The sequence below is a fragment of the Dendrobates tinctorius genome, unplaced genomic scaffold (genome assembly GCF_039654945.1).
Source record: "Dendrobates tinctorius isolate UK_male_01 unplaced genomic scaffold, ASM3965494v1 ptg000196l, whole genome shotgun sequence".
Classification (NCBI taxonomy): domain Eukaryota; kingdom Metazoa; phylum Chordata; class Amphibia; order Anura; family Dendrobatidae; genus Dendrobates; species Dendrobates tinctorius.
In genome coordinates this window covers 22,283,539-22,300,814 of record NW_027361863.1, presented here as the reverse complement: position 1 = coordinate 22,300,814, position 17,276 = coordinate 22,283,539, and the positions used below count along the sequence as shown (strand labels likewise).

Genomic DNA, 17,276 nt, shown 5'->3' with positions numbered 1-17,276 from the left:
TTGTGGTTGTTTTTTTTTTGCTTTTTTTCTGTTATATTGTCATTTTATAGCTTAATTTTCTTAAAAGGAAATTGTCACAATATCAGATATCCTAATAGTAGGAAGTGTAATTTCATCCCCCAAAGTACAAGAGGGCTGAAAACAAATCCCCTTCTGGTTTTGTGGAGCAAATTATGTATCCATCATTTCCCCACTTTTAGGCATGCGCCGGCAAAAGCATACCTGTGCACGGCCTGCATACCCAATGCTAAACATAGGGTACGCAGGTCGCATGCAGCGTCATGCGCCCATAGGCGGAGGTGGAGGAGGCGTGGCAGGGGGCGGAGCTTCACGCCGAGCATACGCTGCGCCTCCTAACGCAAGCATGCAAGTGGTCTTACCATATCCAAAAATCACAGCTACATTTGACCCCATGAATGAAGTCGGGGGTGGGGGGAGTAATGCTGCTTCTCACTTCAGGACCCACCCATACTTTGTTTGAGAATGGACATTAGGAAAAGGGCAAATGAGTTAAAATAGTTTTGTTTTTGTTTTTTTACCCCAATCAATTTATTTAGAATACACTTCCAAAATGTCATTTAAAGCTCCCACAGTTAGTGAAAATGACCCCATTCATCGCAACGACAAAACAGACCCCCTAAAATAATACATTAAACATCAAAACTCGGACAACCCTAGATCTAAATTCTAGGCTCGCCTCTCCTAGGCTCGCCTGTCCTGTCCGGTCTTCCTTTAGCTCCCTCCTGTGATCTTCCGACGCTGACCTGCCCTAACAAGGTTACATTAATGTTAAATAATATGTGTTGTGTTTCATGCGATTGCACGAGGATTAGTTGGCGCCGGTAGACCTGAGGACTGTACCAGGGGGGAGCTGCAGCAGCAGGAGGACAGCTTATTATAATATTATTTTTTGACCCCTTGCTGCTTTTCTGTTTGTTTTGCTTTGGGATCTAGAGAGACCTCAGAACATAAGAAACACCTGGGGAAATTTGGGCACTTTTATTCTTTTATTTTCGGGCCAAATTCGATCTGTTGATCGAATCAAGCGGAGTTGCCTGAGATGAATTTCTGGAGATTCGCTCATCTCTAATACAGAACTCTAGAACCGAAAACAGAGACCTCGAATTCTATGGTCAAATATAAAATAGTTATGGTGATAAAAAAATAATAAAGAAAAATAAATTTCGCCAGTTCATATGTATTAATTAAATGTATACTACCCTTAGTAAGCTCATCCCATAAAAAAGTGGCAATATAAATAGGAAGCCAATTGATAATTCAAAAACCATACAAAGGGCTCCAAACAAGATAGTGAATTGTGCAGGGGTTAAATTAATATATTCAAGTTCAGATATACAAACAAATCAATTTAACATGTGCATATAGAAAGTGCCTAGTGAAAAAGTGCCAATGGAGACAGGGGAGAGCAATTGGGGGTATATACCTTTAAGGCCCGCCGGTCACAGAGCAGCACAACCCCGACGCGCGTTTCAGATTGAATCCTTCATCAGAAATACAGACTTAATACATAAAAAATAGACCCCGGAGAGAACGTTGCATGTCCTCATTCCTGCAGTCTTCGGGATGTTTTCTGCAGAGGTCCCCAGCAGTGTAGACGGGAGCTTTGCCGTCTCTTCTGGGCGTTCTCCCCTTATTCATGAACTCTCCGGGCTCCAGGAATATCGCTTCTCCATACAGTAGGACTGCACTTCACTCCTACTGTGAAAAGTGAGCGATTGAATCCTATGAAATCCTCGGGGACAGGAGCTGGAGCCGCTCCACACATTACATCTCCATCTCTCACTTGGAGTCCTGGGAGTAAGGGATCAAATGTCAGATGCCCGAAAACAAGTCTCATTGATCGGTACAGGAGAAACCTGATATTGTGCCAGTGTACAAACCGGCTGGAGAAAGGCGGCAGATTATGGCAAGAAGGGACCCCTGGAGAATCGCTGAAAATGGCATCGAATTCACAACAAAAGTCCTACTGATATAAAGGCGGGGTACAGAGCCATCTCCCAGCAGAATGCAGACACATACGTCGTAAACTTCATCCCGTTTCATAGATTTGCTTTTCATGTTGGACTGAGAAGATGATACTTTGGCCAAAAAGCGTCTTCACCTGATACATCACCTGTATTTTTACAGGATACTTTCTGTGAAGTTGGGAGGACTGGGTAGTAGCGCTTTGTGGGGTGTACTTACTTGAAAGCTAGCATTATGTTCTGCCCTTATATCAGTAGGCATGTTCTTTTTCAGGATTGTGCAGGAAGATGCCATCATGTACGGTGGCTTGTGAAAGTATTCACTCCTCTTTGGCTTTTTACGTATTTTGTTACATTACAACCTGTGTTTTAAATATTTTTATGATACATCATCTCTAAGTTGGTGAAATGAGAAAAATATAGGCATAAATTAAATTTATGGGGTCAAATGGCTAAAACTTGGCACGTGCATATGTACTCACCCCTTTTGCTATGACGCCCTTATAAAGGGAATTGCTTGCACCAGAAATTTTTAAGTCCCATACTTGGTGAAAGGAGGTCCCCCTGTGTGCAATGTAATGTCACATGTCTGTCACTATTTACACTTTTCTGAAATGCCACAGAGGCTGCAACACCATAAACAGGAGGTTTCACTAACCAAACACCATAAAGACCAAGGAGATATCAAAACAACACCACGAAGACCAAGGAGATATCAAAACAACACCACGAAGACCAAGGAGATCTCCAAACACCATGAAGACCAAGGAGATCTCCAAACACCATAAAGTCAAAGGAGATCTCCAAACACCATAAAGACCAAGGAGATATCGAAACAACACCATGAAGACTAAAAAGAGATCTCCAAACACCATGAAAACCAAGATCTCCAAACACCATGAAGACCAAGGAGATATCGAAACAACACCATGAAGACCAAGGAGATCTCCAAACAACACAATGAAGACCAAGGAGATATCGAAACATCACCATGAAGACCAAAGAGATCTCCAAACACCATGAAGACCAAGGAGATCTCCAAACACCATGAAGACCAAGGAGATCTCCAAACACCATGAAGACCAAGGAGATATCGAAACAACACCATGAAGACCAAGGATCAACATATAAAGAAAAATGCACAAGAAACAATGTAGAATACAAAACATAATGTTTATTAGGAATATATATTAAAAAGTAATTAAAAGGTAAGACATGAAATGAAATGCATGGCAGAGACTGAGAATGATCAGAAAACAAATTCACCACAGCTGCACACTGATGACACAAATGGTGAAAAAAATGATGCACAGGTACACAGAAGGGGAATTGGAAGACATGAATGAATAAAGTGTCAGAAAAAATACCCAATCCTGATCTGGTGAGTGATTTCTCAAAATACCTGGGGGAACCAACACATAAACATTATGAGATGAGAAGTTAGCCTAAGTAGACTGTGCGGAGCATAATTTATACCTTGGAGCTGTGTTGCCACCACCCCAATGTGCATTTTGGCTGCGGTGCTTTCTTCTGGGGGAGTCTCCTGGGTGCCAGATGTGGAAAGCTCATACATAAAGACTAAAAAGGAGGATCTACAAAGTACTGACTTTAGGAGGGTGAATAGTGAAGTTTTCACTTCACTGTCGTATGTATTTCCTTTACATGAACTGATGTAAACCATAAAAAAAAAAAACAGTGAAATTCCAGGTTGTGAGGTAGCAAAACACGAAAAAATACCTGTGTGTGAATACTTTTGCAAGCCCTCTGTACAGTGTATGTCGTATAAAGGAGGCAACACTAGTGACTTATGATGACATTATGGGTCATATAAAAATGCTCATCCTGCTCTATGAATAGAATGCCAGAGATCTTGAACCTCAAAGGACTGGAAATACTTGGCAGTAATATAGGAAAACCATATGGTAGTATTATTGTGCACTGTGTGGCGGTATTATGTGGGTGCAATGCTCCGAGGTTCTGCTGTAGATACACCCACGTGGTGTGTACTTTTTTTTTTTTTTTTTTAGCATTGGCCATGGACTCTGTGCTAAGTCACTTTCCCTTCAAACCACGTAAACTTCTAATTACAGCAGAAGAACAGTCCAAACCTCAGAAGGGAAAGAGTCGGCTGGTGTATGTGGTCCGCCCGGTATTTACATAAGTAGCATCTGACATTTCGAGAATAACTCTAAAATGATCATTGTGGAGCTTTGTCCATTTTTTTTTTCAACATTTGCAGCCTGCCTGCATAGACAAATAAAGGCAACGTAAAGATCAGCGGAGACAGTGGACGGATTCTATACAGACATCTTATTAGTTTTAATATTATTAATAAATTTATTTTCATTTATATATTTTCTTTTATTGTACCTAAGAAAATAAATAGCTGAATTATTAGAATATATTCCATCATTTGATGTGTAATTCCACTTTAAATAACCCCATTCTTTAAAGCTATATAAAGAGTTCACTAACTAGTTTGTAAAGTTGTTTATATATATATACTGTATATATATCTAGGAGTTACTCAAACTTTATGCCCCCAAACATATCAAAATTGTAAATTTATGTGTATAAATATGGAACATATTTGCCACATTTTATTACTTTTATTACTTTCTGACTTTTCCACGCCCAACAAAGCAATAGTTCCAAAACAATGAACACACAGACACTGATACATTTAGTGCATGAAGTATTTTGACCCAATTCTACTCAAATTTAGTGATTTTTTTTTAAGCACTCGAAGTCATCTAATATTTCTCTTTGACATATAAAATAGCTTTAAGTTTAGTTTTTCAGCTTTAATTCTCAACTTTAGATAATCATGCATAAACATACAGTAAGGTCCATATATATTTGGAAAGAGACAACATTTTTCTAATTTTGGTTCTAGACATTACCACAATGAATTTTAAACAAAACAATTCAGATGCAGTTGAAGTTCAGACTTTCAGCTTTCATTTGAGGGTATCCACATTAACATTGGATGAAGGGTTTTGGAGTTTCAGCTCCTTAACATGTGCCACCCTGTTTTTAAAGGGACCAAAAGTAATTGGACAGATTAAATAATTGTAAATAAAATGTTAATTTCTAGTACTTGGTTGAAAACCCTTTGTTGGCAATGACTGCCTGAAGTCTTGAACTCATGGACATCACCAGACGCTGTGTTTCCTCCTTTTTGAAGCTCTGCCAGGCCTTCACTGTGGTGGTTTTCAGTTGCTGTTTGTGGGCCTTTCTGTCTGAAGTTTAGTCTTTAACAAGTGAAATGCATGCTCAATTGGGCTGATATCAGGTGACTGACTTGGCCATTCAAGAATATTCCACTTTTTTGCTTTAATAAACTCCTGGGCTGCTTTGGCTTTATGTTTTGGGTCATTGTCCATCTGTAGTATGAAGCGACGACCAATCAGTTTGGCTGCATTTGGCGGGATCTGAGCACACAGTATGGCTCTGAATACCTCAGAATTCATTCGGCTGCTTCTGTCCTGTGTCACATCATCAATAAACACTAGTGACCCAGTGCCACTGGCAGCCATGCATGCCCAAGCCATCACACTGCCTCCGCCGTGTTTTACAGATGATGTGGTATGCTTTGGATCATGAGCTGTACCACGCCTTCGCCATACTTTTCTCTTTCCATCATTCTGGTAGAGGTTGATCTTGGTCTCATCTGTCCAAAGAATGTTCTTCCAGAACTGTGCTGGCTTTTTTAGATGTTTTTTAGCAATGTCCAGTCTAGCCTTTTGGTTCTTGATGCTTATGAGTGGCTTGCACCGTGCAGTGACCCCTCTGTATTTACTTTCATGCAGTCTTCTCTTTATGGTAGATTTGTATATTGATACGCCTGCCTCCTGGAGAGTGTTGGTCACTTGGTCGGCTGTTGTGAAGGGGTTTCTCTTCACCATGGAGATTATTCTGCGATCATTCACCACTGTTGTCTTCCGTGGGCGCCCAGCTCTTTTTGCATTGATGAGTTCACCAGTGCTTTCTTTCTTTCTCAGGATGTACCAAACTGTAGATTTGTTGTAGCAATTTCTCGGATGGGTTTTTTCTGTTTTTGCAGCTTAAGGATGGCTTGTTTCACCTGCATGGAGAGCTCCTTTGACCGCGTGTTTCCGTCACAGCAAAACCTTCCAAATGCAAGCACCACACCTCAGATCAACTCCAGGCCTTTTATCTGCTTAATTGAGAATGACATAACGAAGGGATTGCCCACACCTGTCCATGAAATAGCCTTGGAGTCAATTGTCCAATTACTTTTGGTCCCTTTAAAAACAGGGTGGCACATGTTAAGGAGCTGAAACTCCTAAACCCTTCATCCAATGTTAATGTGGACACCCTCAAATGAAAGCTGAAAGTCTGAACTTCAACTGCATCTGAATTGTTTTGCTTAAAATTCATTGTGGTAATGTGTAGAACCAAAATTAGAAAAATGTTGTCTCTGTCCAAATATATATGTATGTACATATGTAATGTATATATGGACCTAACTGTATATTATATCTAATTATAAACATTTTGTAACATTTGTTAGTCAACATACTGTAACATCTACATTGTAACTATTAGAAAATACTCCATGTATTATATTACAATTAATAACATTTGAAACATTAAATTATCACAGATCCTGAGTTTCATGACAGACTAGGAAATAATGAATAAAGCCGTACTACAAATAAGACACATTAAAAAATAAAACCAGCACACCCTGTCCCAGGGAAACACAATCAGCATGTCTGCAATATGTCAGTGACTACGCCTTAGAACACAATTGTACCTTTAATCCCCAGTAGGAGGCGCACCACATACAAATTTCTAAAACTCCCATTGAGATAAATTATAACTGTATACATACAGTATGTATGTAGTGAGCTCCTCCTAGTGGTGGCTGTATAAATCAGTATGTAGTGAGCTCCCTCTAGTGGTGGCTGTATATGTCAGTATGTAGTGAGCTCTCCCTAGTGGTGACTGTATAAATCATTATGTACTGCGCTCCCTCTAGTGGTGACTATAAATCTGCATAAAGTCTGTCGCCCTAGTGGTGACTGTATAACATCTGTATATAGTGAGCTCCCTCTAGTGATGACTGTATAAATTTTGTATGTAGTGAGGTCCCTCTAGTGGCAGCTGTATAAATCTGTATACAGTGCGCTCCCCCTAATGGTGACTATATAAATCTGTATGTAATGTGTCACCCTATTGGTGGATGTATAAACCTGTATACAGTGAGCTCTCCGTAGTGGTGTCTGTATAACTGTATGTTCTTTGCCCTCTCAGTGGTGGTTGTATAAATCTGTATGCAGTGAGCTCCCCCTAGAGGCTGCTGTATAAATCTGTATGCTGTGACTTCTCTATAGTGGTGACTGTATAAATCTGTATGCAGTGAGCTCTCCCTAATGGTGGCTGTATAAATCTGTATGTTGTGACTTCTCTACTTGGTGACTATATAAATAAGTATGCAGTGAGCTCCCCCTAGTGGTGGCTACATAAATTTGTGTGTAATGAACTCCCCCTAGTCGTGGCTGTATAAATCTGTATGTAGTGAGCGCCTCCTAGTGGTGACTGTATAAATCTGTATGTAGTACGCTACCCATAGTGGGCGACTTTATGAATCTGTATGTAGTGAACTCTCTTTAGTGGCAGCTATATAAATCTGTATGTAGTGAGCTCCCTCTAGTGGTGGCTGTATATATCTGTGTGTAGTGAGCACCCCTAGCGGTGGATGTATAAATCTGTATGTAGTGAGCTCCCTCTAGTGGTGGCTCTATAAATCTGTATGTTGTGAGCTCCCTCTAGTGGTGGCTATATAAATTTGTGTGTAATGAACTCCCCCTAGTGGTGGCTGTATAAATCTGTATGTAGTGAGCGCCTCCTAGTGGTGACTGTATAAATCTGTATGTAGTATGCTACCCATAGTGGGCGACTTTATGATTCTGTATGTAGTGAGCTCCCCCTAGTGGTGGCTGTATATATCTGTGTGTAGTGAGCACCCCTAGCGGTGGATGTATAAATCTGTATGTAGTGAGCTCCCCTAGTGGTGACTGTGTAAATCTGTATGTAGTGAGCCCCCACTAGTGGTAGATGTATAAATCTGCATGTAGTGAGCACCCCCTAGTGGTAGATGTATAAATCTGTATGTAGTGAGCTCCCCCTAGTGGTAGATGTATAAATCTGTATGTAGTGAGCTCCCCCTAGTGGTAGATGTATAAATCTGTATGTAGTGAGCTCCCTCTAGTGGTGGCTGTATATATCTGTGTGTAGTGAGCATGAGCTCCCCTAGTGGTAGATGTATAAATCTGTATGTAGTGAGCACCCCTAGTGGTAGATGTATAAATCTGTATGTAGTGAGCTCCCCCTAGTGGTAGATGTATAAATCTGAATGTAGTGAGCTTGCCTAGTGGTAGATGTATAAATCTGTATGTACTGAGCTCCCCTTAGTGGTGACTGACTGTATATATCTTTATGTAGTGAGCTCCCTCTAGTGGTGACTGTATAAATCTGCATGTAGTGATCTTTCTCTAGTCGTGACTGTATAAATCTGTATGTAGTGAGCTCCCCCTAGCGGTAGATGTATAAATCTGTATGTAGTGAGCTCCCCCTAGTGGTGACTGTATAAATCTGTATGTAGTGAGCTCCCCCTAGTGGTAGGTGTATAAATCTCAATGTAGTGTACTTGTGGCCAGAAGGATCCATTACCAAATATAAAGGTAGTGAACATTATATATGTGTGATGCTGTCGTAGATGGTAATTCTTTCTGATTTCTTCTATGGTGAGTCAGCGGCGGTGTATTCCACTGTGTGATGAGTTGCGTCATCTCCGGTCTTATTCAGGGTGACGTCATCCGCATTCATTTCATGCCATTATCCTAGACAGAGAAAACAATACTGTAATGACCCCAATGACCTCATGAACCTTTTCCCACAAACCTATATATCAATCTGTGTTCTCCTTTTGCTCTATAATCTGCTCAATGTCAAATACAGCTTGGTGATTTCCAGTTATGGTAGATCTATAAATCTAGGCATTCCCTAAAAGTTATGCATTGGAGTAAAGTGACCATATAGACAGTATAATATATAAAAAAACACATAAATACAGATCAGGTCCCTGGGTATAAAACAAAGGAACCTGGAGAGATGATAGAAGTGGTTAATGCTTCCTTCTTTCTGCTGTCAGCTACATAATGTCCCCACATTCCCACACAGTATGATGCCCCCTCACAAACCCTACATAGTATTCCCTCACAGCCCCCCATACAGTAAGATGTTCCCCACACAGTATGATGTCCCCTCACAGTCCCCCATAAAGTAAGATGTCCCATTACAGTCCCCCTTACAATATGATGCCCTCTTACAATCAGCCACACAATATGATATCTCCTCACATCCCCCACACTGTCAGATGGCCCCTCACAGCCCCATACACAGTATGATGTCCCCTCACAGTCCTCCATGCAGTATGATGTCCTCTTACAGTCCCCCACACAATATGATATCCCCTCACAGCCCCTATACAGTATGATGGCCTCTCACAGCCCCCACAGCGTAAGATGGCCCCACACAGAATGATGTCCCCTCACAGTCCCCCACACAATATGATGTCCCCTCACAGACCTCATATAGCATGATCGCCCCTCACAGTCCTCCATGAAGCATGATGTCCTCTTACAGTCCCCCACACAATATGATATTCCCACACAGCCCCCATACAGTATGATAGCCCCTCACAGCCCCCATACAGTAGGATATCCCCTCACAGCCCCCATACAGTAGGATATCCCCTCACAGTCCCCCACACTAAGATGGCACCACACATAATGAGATCCCCTCACAGTCCACCAACACACAATAAGATGGCCCCTCACAGCCCCCATACAGTATGATGGCCCCTCACAGTCCACCACACAATAAGATGGCCCCTCACAGCCCCCATACAGTATGATGGCCCCTCACAGCCCCCACACAGTAGGATATCCCCTCACAATCCCCCACACTGTAAGATGGCACCACACATAAAGATATACCCTCACAGTCCACCACACAATATGATGGCCCCTCACAGCCCCCATACAGTATGATGGCCCCTCACAGCCCCCATACAGTATGATGGCCCCTCACAGCCCCCATACAGTATGATGGCCCCTCACAGCCCCCATACAGTATGATGGCCCCTCACAGCCCCCATACAGTATGATGGCCCCTCACAGCCCCCATACAGTATGATGGCCCCTCACAGTCCACCACACAATAAGATGGCCCCTCACAGCCCCCATACAGTATGATGGCCCCTCACAGCCCCCACACAGTAGGATATCCACCTCACAGTCCCCCACACTGTAAGATGGCACCACACATAAAGATATCCCCTCACAGTCCACCACACAATAAGATGGCCCCTCACAGCCCCCATACAGTATGATGGCCCCTCACAGTCCACCACACAATAAGATGGCCCCTCACAGCCCCCATACAGTATGATGGCCCCTCACAGCCCCCATACAGTATGATGGCCCCTCACAGCCCCCACACAGTAGGATATCCCCTCACAGTCCACCACACAATATGATGGCCCCTCACAGCCCCCATACAGTATGATGGCTCCTCACAGCCCCCATACAGTATGATGGCCCCTCACAGCCCCCATACAGTATGATGGCCCCTCACAGCCCCCATACAGTATGATGGCCCCTCACAGCCCCCATACAGTATGATGGCCCCTCACAGCCCCCATACAGCATGATGGCCCCTCACAGCCCCATACAGTATGATGGCCCCTCACAGCCCCCATACAGTATGATGGCCCCTCACAGCCCCCATACAGTATGATGGCCCCTCACAGCCCCCATACAGTATGATGGCCCCTCACAGCCCCCATACAGCATGATGGCCCCTCACAGCCCCATACAGTATGATGGCCCCTCACAGCCCCCATACAGTATGATGGCCCCTCACAGCCCCCATACAGTGTGATGGCCCCTCACAGCCCCTACACAGTAGGATGACCTCCACATAGCCCATATTATTCACCGTAGCATAGTATTCACTAATGTCTGACTATTTCTCCTCGCACAAGGCATTAGATGGAAACCACCATTTTGCCATGCAAAAAAAAAAAAGAAGAATCATTGCATGTGAGGCTGCACCTGTCAGAAAGCACAGACCTCAGCCTGTAAATGTCACTTATCTATTCCACAATGAGGCTTTCACGGATTAAACGGCAGATATAGGGATATACAGCCAGCGGAGTGCGGAGGTCTCACCGTCACTTTCTCCTCCGGGGAGCTCTCGCTGCCTTGTGCGCTGCAGAAGCTGCTGCTATTGGACGAGGAGTACGAGGGGAGGGGCTTCCTGCAGAATTCGCCCGTCTGATTCGGAAGATGCCTTCATACATAATAAAGTAGAAATCGATTAATCAATTTTGCTGTAAACATTTCTCTTCCCTTTTTGTAGAAGATCATAAAATATTTTTTGGGAAAAATGTTACTTATTGTAACCAATCAGATTGTACAGATATTAATCTGCTGCCGATTTACAGTTCACAGTTGATTTCCATGATTCCAGAAGCCCCCTGCCCCCTACAATGTAGTGTTACAACAATACTCCATGGAGTAAAGGTGGATCGTGAGGTCGCGGGCAAAGTAACTTCAAGATGCGTCTTGGAAAAAACTATAATTATCAACTACTCCCATCTTTGTATCTTAGGGGAGATGACTTGTGGTTCCATTTAGGTCGATCCGCTCCCGTGGCGCACCTCCTCTCCTCCGAGACGTTATCTATTGCGATGCTGGCGCTTCTGCATCCTCGTGAAAGAGCGTCACGCGACCTCTGGGGGCTCCTCAGGGAAAGCGAGAAGGTCTGCGAAACAGATCGTTAACAGACATGTATATATCTATCAATTCAATATTCTCAGTGCTGCCAGTAGGGGGCAGAATAACAGTTTTTTTCCTTGGCCAAGACCCCCACTATTTATCCCCCCCCACTGCTCAGTAATCCAGCTGCTGAATGAGTGTAGATACCAATACTGTCCACAAGGTGGCAGAATCCAGATATCTTATTGTCATATTTGTCCGTACACCCCGATCAAGAGGTATGTTACGCCCCCTCCTGCCAAACTCCACCCACTTGTCAAAAAGTCAGAACTGGCGTAAAAACAGCAAAAATCCCTACTACGGGACAATTTAAACTATTTTATGCCAGAATTGATGATTTGGGGCCCATTGGATCTATCAGAGTTAAAAGGAGTGTACAGAATAAGAAAAACATGGCTGCATTTTTTTCTTCTGAAAACAGCTCCACCCTTGTGCATGGGTCTTCCAAAACAGCGCCACTCTTGTCCAATGGTTATATCTGGAATTGCAGCTCAGGAGCTCAGCAGCTCCTCCAGGCACTCTGGTTTCCTCCCACTCTTCAGAGACATAATAAATTTAGCTGGTGAGCTCCGATGGGGACAGAGAGCGATGACAATGCCTGTAAATCTGTGGACTATGCACGCAGAACAAATATAATCCTCATTCATTCGAGTGGAGCTGAGCTGCAATGCCAGACACCACCTGAGGAACGGTGTGGCGCTGTTTATCATTTTCCTTCACGGAGACCATTTATTTCCTTCCGGATGACGTGCGATGTAAAAACAGCACGATTCCTTTAAACGCGCTCTGTATAAAGATTGCTGCAAGTCATCTGTTATGTCTCCCGCGGATGTCTCTCGATAAGGGACGGCCACGCGGCCTCCTGCGCCAGCCTCGTATCGCTCACTGTCACTCACCTTGAAGTTTTCCAGGAATCCGCTAGACGGATTCTCCAGTTTATCTGCGGGATTTTCCTCCAGAGACCCCAGGACGCTCTGACTGTGCAGAAAGAGCTCGTCGTACAAGGTGTCAATGAGACAGCTCCGCGTGCGCTCCTGGCGGGTGAGAGAAGACGTGGAAAGACACAAGACGAGGAGGTCGCGGCTGCGGTTCTGCCCGGTGACCCTTCCGCCGGCCATCGTGCCGTAATGAGACACCCGCCACTCACCTGTAGCCGGGAGAACCGCTCCGCACTGTAACAGCTAACCTCGGCGTTAATCAGCTTGGCGAGGAGGAATTCACGAAATTGCTGGTTCTGACAGAGAAAACGATGATTCAGGTGGAGAACATTGGAAAACAACAAAATGTGCAAGGTCGGGAAAATGAGAGATTGTTCAGAGGTTAGAGGCATGGATGCCCTGTACGGAGACTGTTCATTACTACTCCCCTCTGCTGCACATGTAATACCACCGATATACGACCCCACACGATGGTCATGGCTCCATCCACATAAAATACACTTTAGAGAACCTTAGGGGCTGTGGCGAAACTTGCCATTACTAGAGATTATAGAAATGGAGTGTAATGCGGCCTCATACTGCCTGAAATAATAGGACCATACAGTGCGTACATACTACCTTCTAGTACTGATATACTGACACACAGTGCATACACACTACCTTCTAGTACTGATATACTGCCATACATTGCGTACATACTACCTTCTAGTACTGATATACTCCCACACAGTGCGTACACACTACCTTCTAGTACTGATATACTGCCATACAGTGCGTACATACTAACCTTCTAGTACTGATATACTGACACACAGTGCATACATACTACCTTCTAGTACTGATATACTGACACACAGTGCATACATACTACCTTCTAGGACTGATATACTGCCATACAGTGCATACATACTACCTTCTAGTACTGATATACTGACACACAGTGCATACATACTACCTTCTAGTACTGATATACTGCCATACAGTGCATACATACTACCTTCTAGTACTGATATACTGCCACACAGTGCGTACATACTACCTTCTAGTACTGATATACTGACACACAGTGCGTACATACTACCTTCTAGTACTGATATACTGCTACACAGTGTGTACACACTACCTTCTAGTACTGATATACTGCCACACAGTGCGTACATACTACCTTCTTGTACTGATATACAGCTATACAGTGCACATATACTACCTTCTAGTACTGATATACTGCCATAGAGTGTGTATATACTACCTTCTAGTACTGATATACTGCCATACATTGCGTACATACTACCTTCTAGTACAGATATACAGCTATACAGTGCGCACATACTACCTTCTAGTACTGATATACTGCCATACAGTGCGCACATACTACCTTCTATTACTGATATACTGCCATACAGTGCATACATACTACCTTCTAGTACTGATATACAGCTATACAGTGCACATATACTACCTTCTAGTACTGATATACTGCCATACAGTGCATACATACTACTTTCTAGTACTGATATACTGCCATACAGTGCGTACACACTACCTTCTAGTACTGATATACTGCCACACAGTACATACATACTACCTTCTAGTACTGATATACTGCCGCACAGTGTGTACACACTACCTTCTAGTACTGATATACAGCTATACAGTGCACATATACTACCTTGTAGTACTGATATACTCCCACACAGTGCATACATACTACCTTCTAGTACTGATATACTGCCATACAGTGCGTACACACTACCTTATAGTACTGATATACTGCCATACAGTGCATACATACTACCTTCTAGTACTGATATACTCCCACACAGTGTACACACTACCTTCTAGTACTGATATACTGCCACACAGTGCGTACATCCTACCTTCTAGTACTGATATACAGCTATACAGTGCATACACACTACCTTCTAGTACTGATATACTGCCATACAGTGTGTACACACTACCTTCTAGTACTGATATACTCCCACACAGTGCATACATACTACCTTCTAGCACTGATATACTCCCACACAGTGCGTACACACTACCTTCTAGTACTGATATACTGCCACACAGTGCGTACATACTACCTTCTAGTACTGATATACTGCCACACAGTGCGTACATACTACCTTCTAGTACTGATATACTGCCACACAGTGCATACATACTACCTTCTAGTACTGATATACTGCCACACAGTGTGTACACACTACCTTCTAGTACTGATATACTGCCACACAGTGCGTACATACTACCTTCTAGTACTGATATACTGCCACACAGTGTGTACACACTACCTTCTAGTACTGATATACAGCTATGCAGTGCAAATATACTACCTTCTAGTACTGATATACTCCCACACAGTGCATACATACTACCTTCTAGTACTGATATACTGCCATACAGTGCGTACATACTACCTTCTAGTACTGATATACTCCCACACAGTGCGTACACACTACCTTCTAGTACTGATATACTGCCATACAGTGCATACATACTACCTTCTAGTACTGATATACTGCCACACAGTGTGTACATACTACCTTCTAGTACTGATATACAGCTATACAGTGCGTACATACTACCTTCTAGTACAGATATACTGCCATACAGTGCGCATATACTACCTTCTAGTACTGATATACTGCCATACAGTGTATATATACTACCTTCTAGAACAGATATACTGCCATACAGTGCGTACATACTACCTTCTAGTACTGATATACTGCCATACAGTGCATACATACTACCTTCTAGTACTGATATACTGCCATACAGTGCGTACACACTACCTTCTAGTACTGATATACTCCCACACAGTGCGTACACACTACCTTCTAGTACTGATATACTCCCACACAGTGCGTACATAATACCTTCTAGTACTGATATACTGTCACACAGTGCATACATACTACCTTCTAGTACTGATATACTGCCATACAGTGCGTACACACTACCTTCTAGTACTGATATACTCCCACACAGTGCGCACATACTACCTTCTAGTACTGATATACTGCCACACAGTGCATACATACTACCTTCTAGTACTGATATACTCCCACACAGTGCATACATACTACCTTCTAGTACTGATATACTGCCATACAGTGCGTACACACTACCTTCTAGTACTGATATACTCCCACACAGTGCGAACATACTACCTTCTAGTACTGATCTACTGCCACACAGTGCGTACATACTACCTTCTAGTACTGATATACTCCCACACAGTGCATACATACTACCTTCTAGTACTGATATACAGCCATACAGTGCGTACACACTACCTTCTAGTACTGATATACTCCCACACAGTGTATACATACTACCTTCTAGTACTGATATACTCCCACACAGTGCATACATACTACCTTCTAGTACTGATATACAGCCATACAGTGCGTACACACTACCTTCTAGTACTGATATACTCCCACACAGTGTATACATACTACCTTCTAGTACTGATATACTCCCACACAGTGCATACATACTACCTTCTAGTACTGATATACAGCCATACAGTGCGTACACACTACCTTCTAGTACTGATATACTCCCACACAGTGTATACATACTACCTTCTAGCACTGATATACTCCCACACAGTGCGTACATACTACCTTCTAGTACTGATATACTCCCACACAGTGCGTACACACTATCTTCTAGTACTGATATACTCCCACACAGTACGTACATACTACCTTCTAGTACTGATATACTACCATACAGTGCATACATACTACCTTCTAGTACTGATATACTCCCACACAGTGCGCACATACTACCTTCTAGCACTGATATTCTGCCATATAGTGCAAACATACTACTTTCTAGTACTGATATACTCCCACACAGTGCGTACACACTACCTTCTAGTACTGATGTACTGCCACACTGTGCACACATACTACCTTCTAGTACTGATATACTGCCATACAGTGCGTACACACTACATTCTAGTACTGATATACTCCCACACAGTGCGTACATAATACCTTCTATTACTGATATACTGCCACACAGTGCATACATACTACCTTCTAGTACTGATATACTGCCATACAGTGCGTACACACTACCTTCTAGAACTGATATACTCCCACACAGTGCGTACACACTACCTTCTAGTACTGATATACTCCCACACAGTGCGTACATAATACCTTCTAGTACTGATATACTGTCACACAGTGCATACATACTACCTTCTAGTACTGATATACTGCCATACAGTGCGTACACACTACCTTCTAGTACTGATATACTCCCACACAGTGCGCACATACTACCTTCTAGTACTGATATACTGCCACACAGTGCATACATACTACCTTCTAGTACTGATATACTGCCATACAGTGCGTACACACTACCTTCTAGTACTGATATACTCCCACACAGTGCGTACATACTACCTTCTAGTACTGATCTACTGCCACACAGTGCGTACATAC

The 17,276-nt window shown here is 43.0% G+C and overlaps 1 protein-coding gene across 1 annotated transcript in view; it reads right to left on the bottom strand.

Annotated features, from left to right (window-relative positions):
• Positions 1–7,425: 7,425 nt before the first annotated feature.
• The window catches only part of LOC141056309 (rap1 GTPase-activating protein 1-like), a 94,144-nt gene continuing 84,293 nt past the window's right edge, over positions 7,426–17,276 (bottom strand). Inside the window, exons 15-19 of the mRNA XM_073553045.1 lie at positions 13,008–13,094; positions 12,757–12,894; positions 11,743–11,846; positions 11,252–11,372; positions 7,426–8,857 (exon numbers count right to left, since the gene is read on the bottom strand). Of these exons, the coding sequence (XP_073409146.1) occupies positions 8,840–8,857; positions 11,252–11,372; positions 11,743–11,846; positions 12,757–12,894; positions 13,008–13,094 (468 nt within the window). The 3' untranslated portion in view covers positions 7,426–8,839. The remainder of the gene's footprint in view (positions 8,858–11,251; positions 11,373–11,742; positions 11,847–12,756; positions 12,895–13,007; positions 13,095–17,276) is intronic.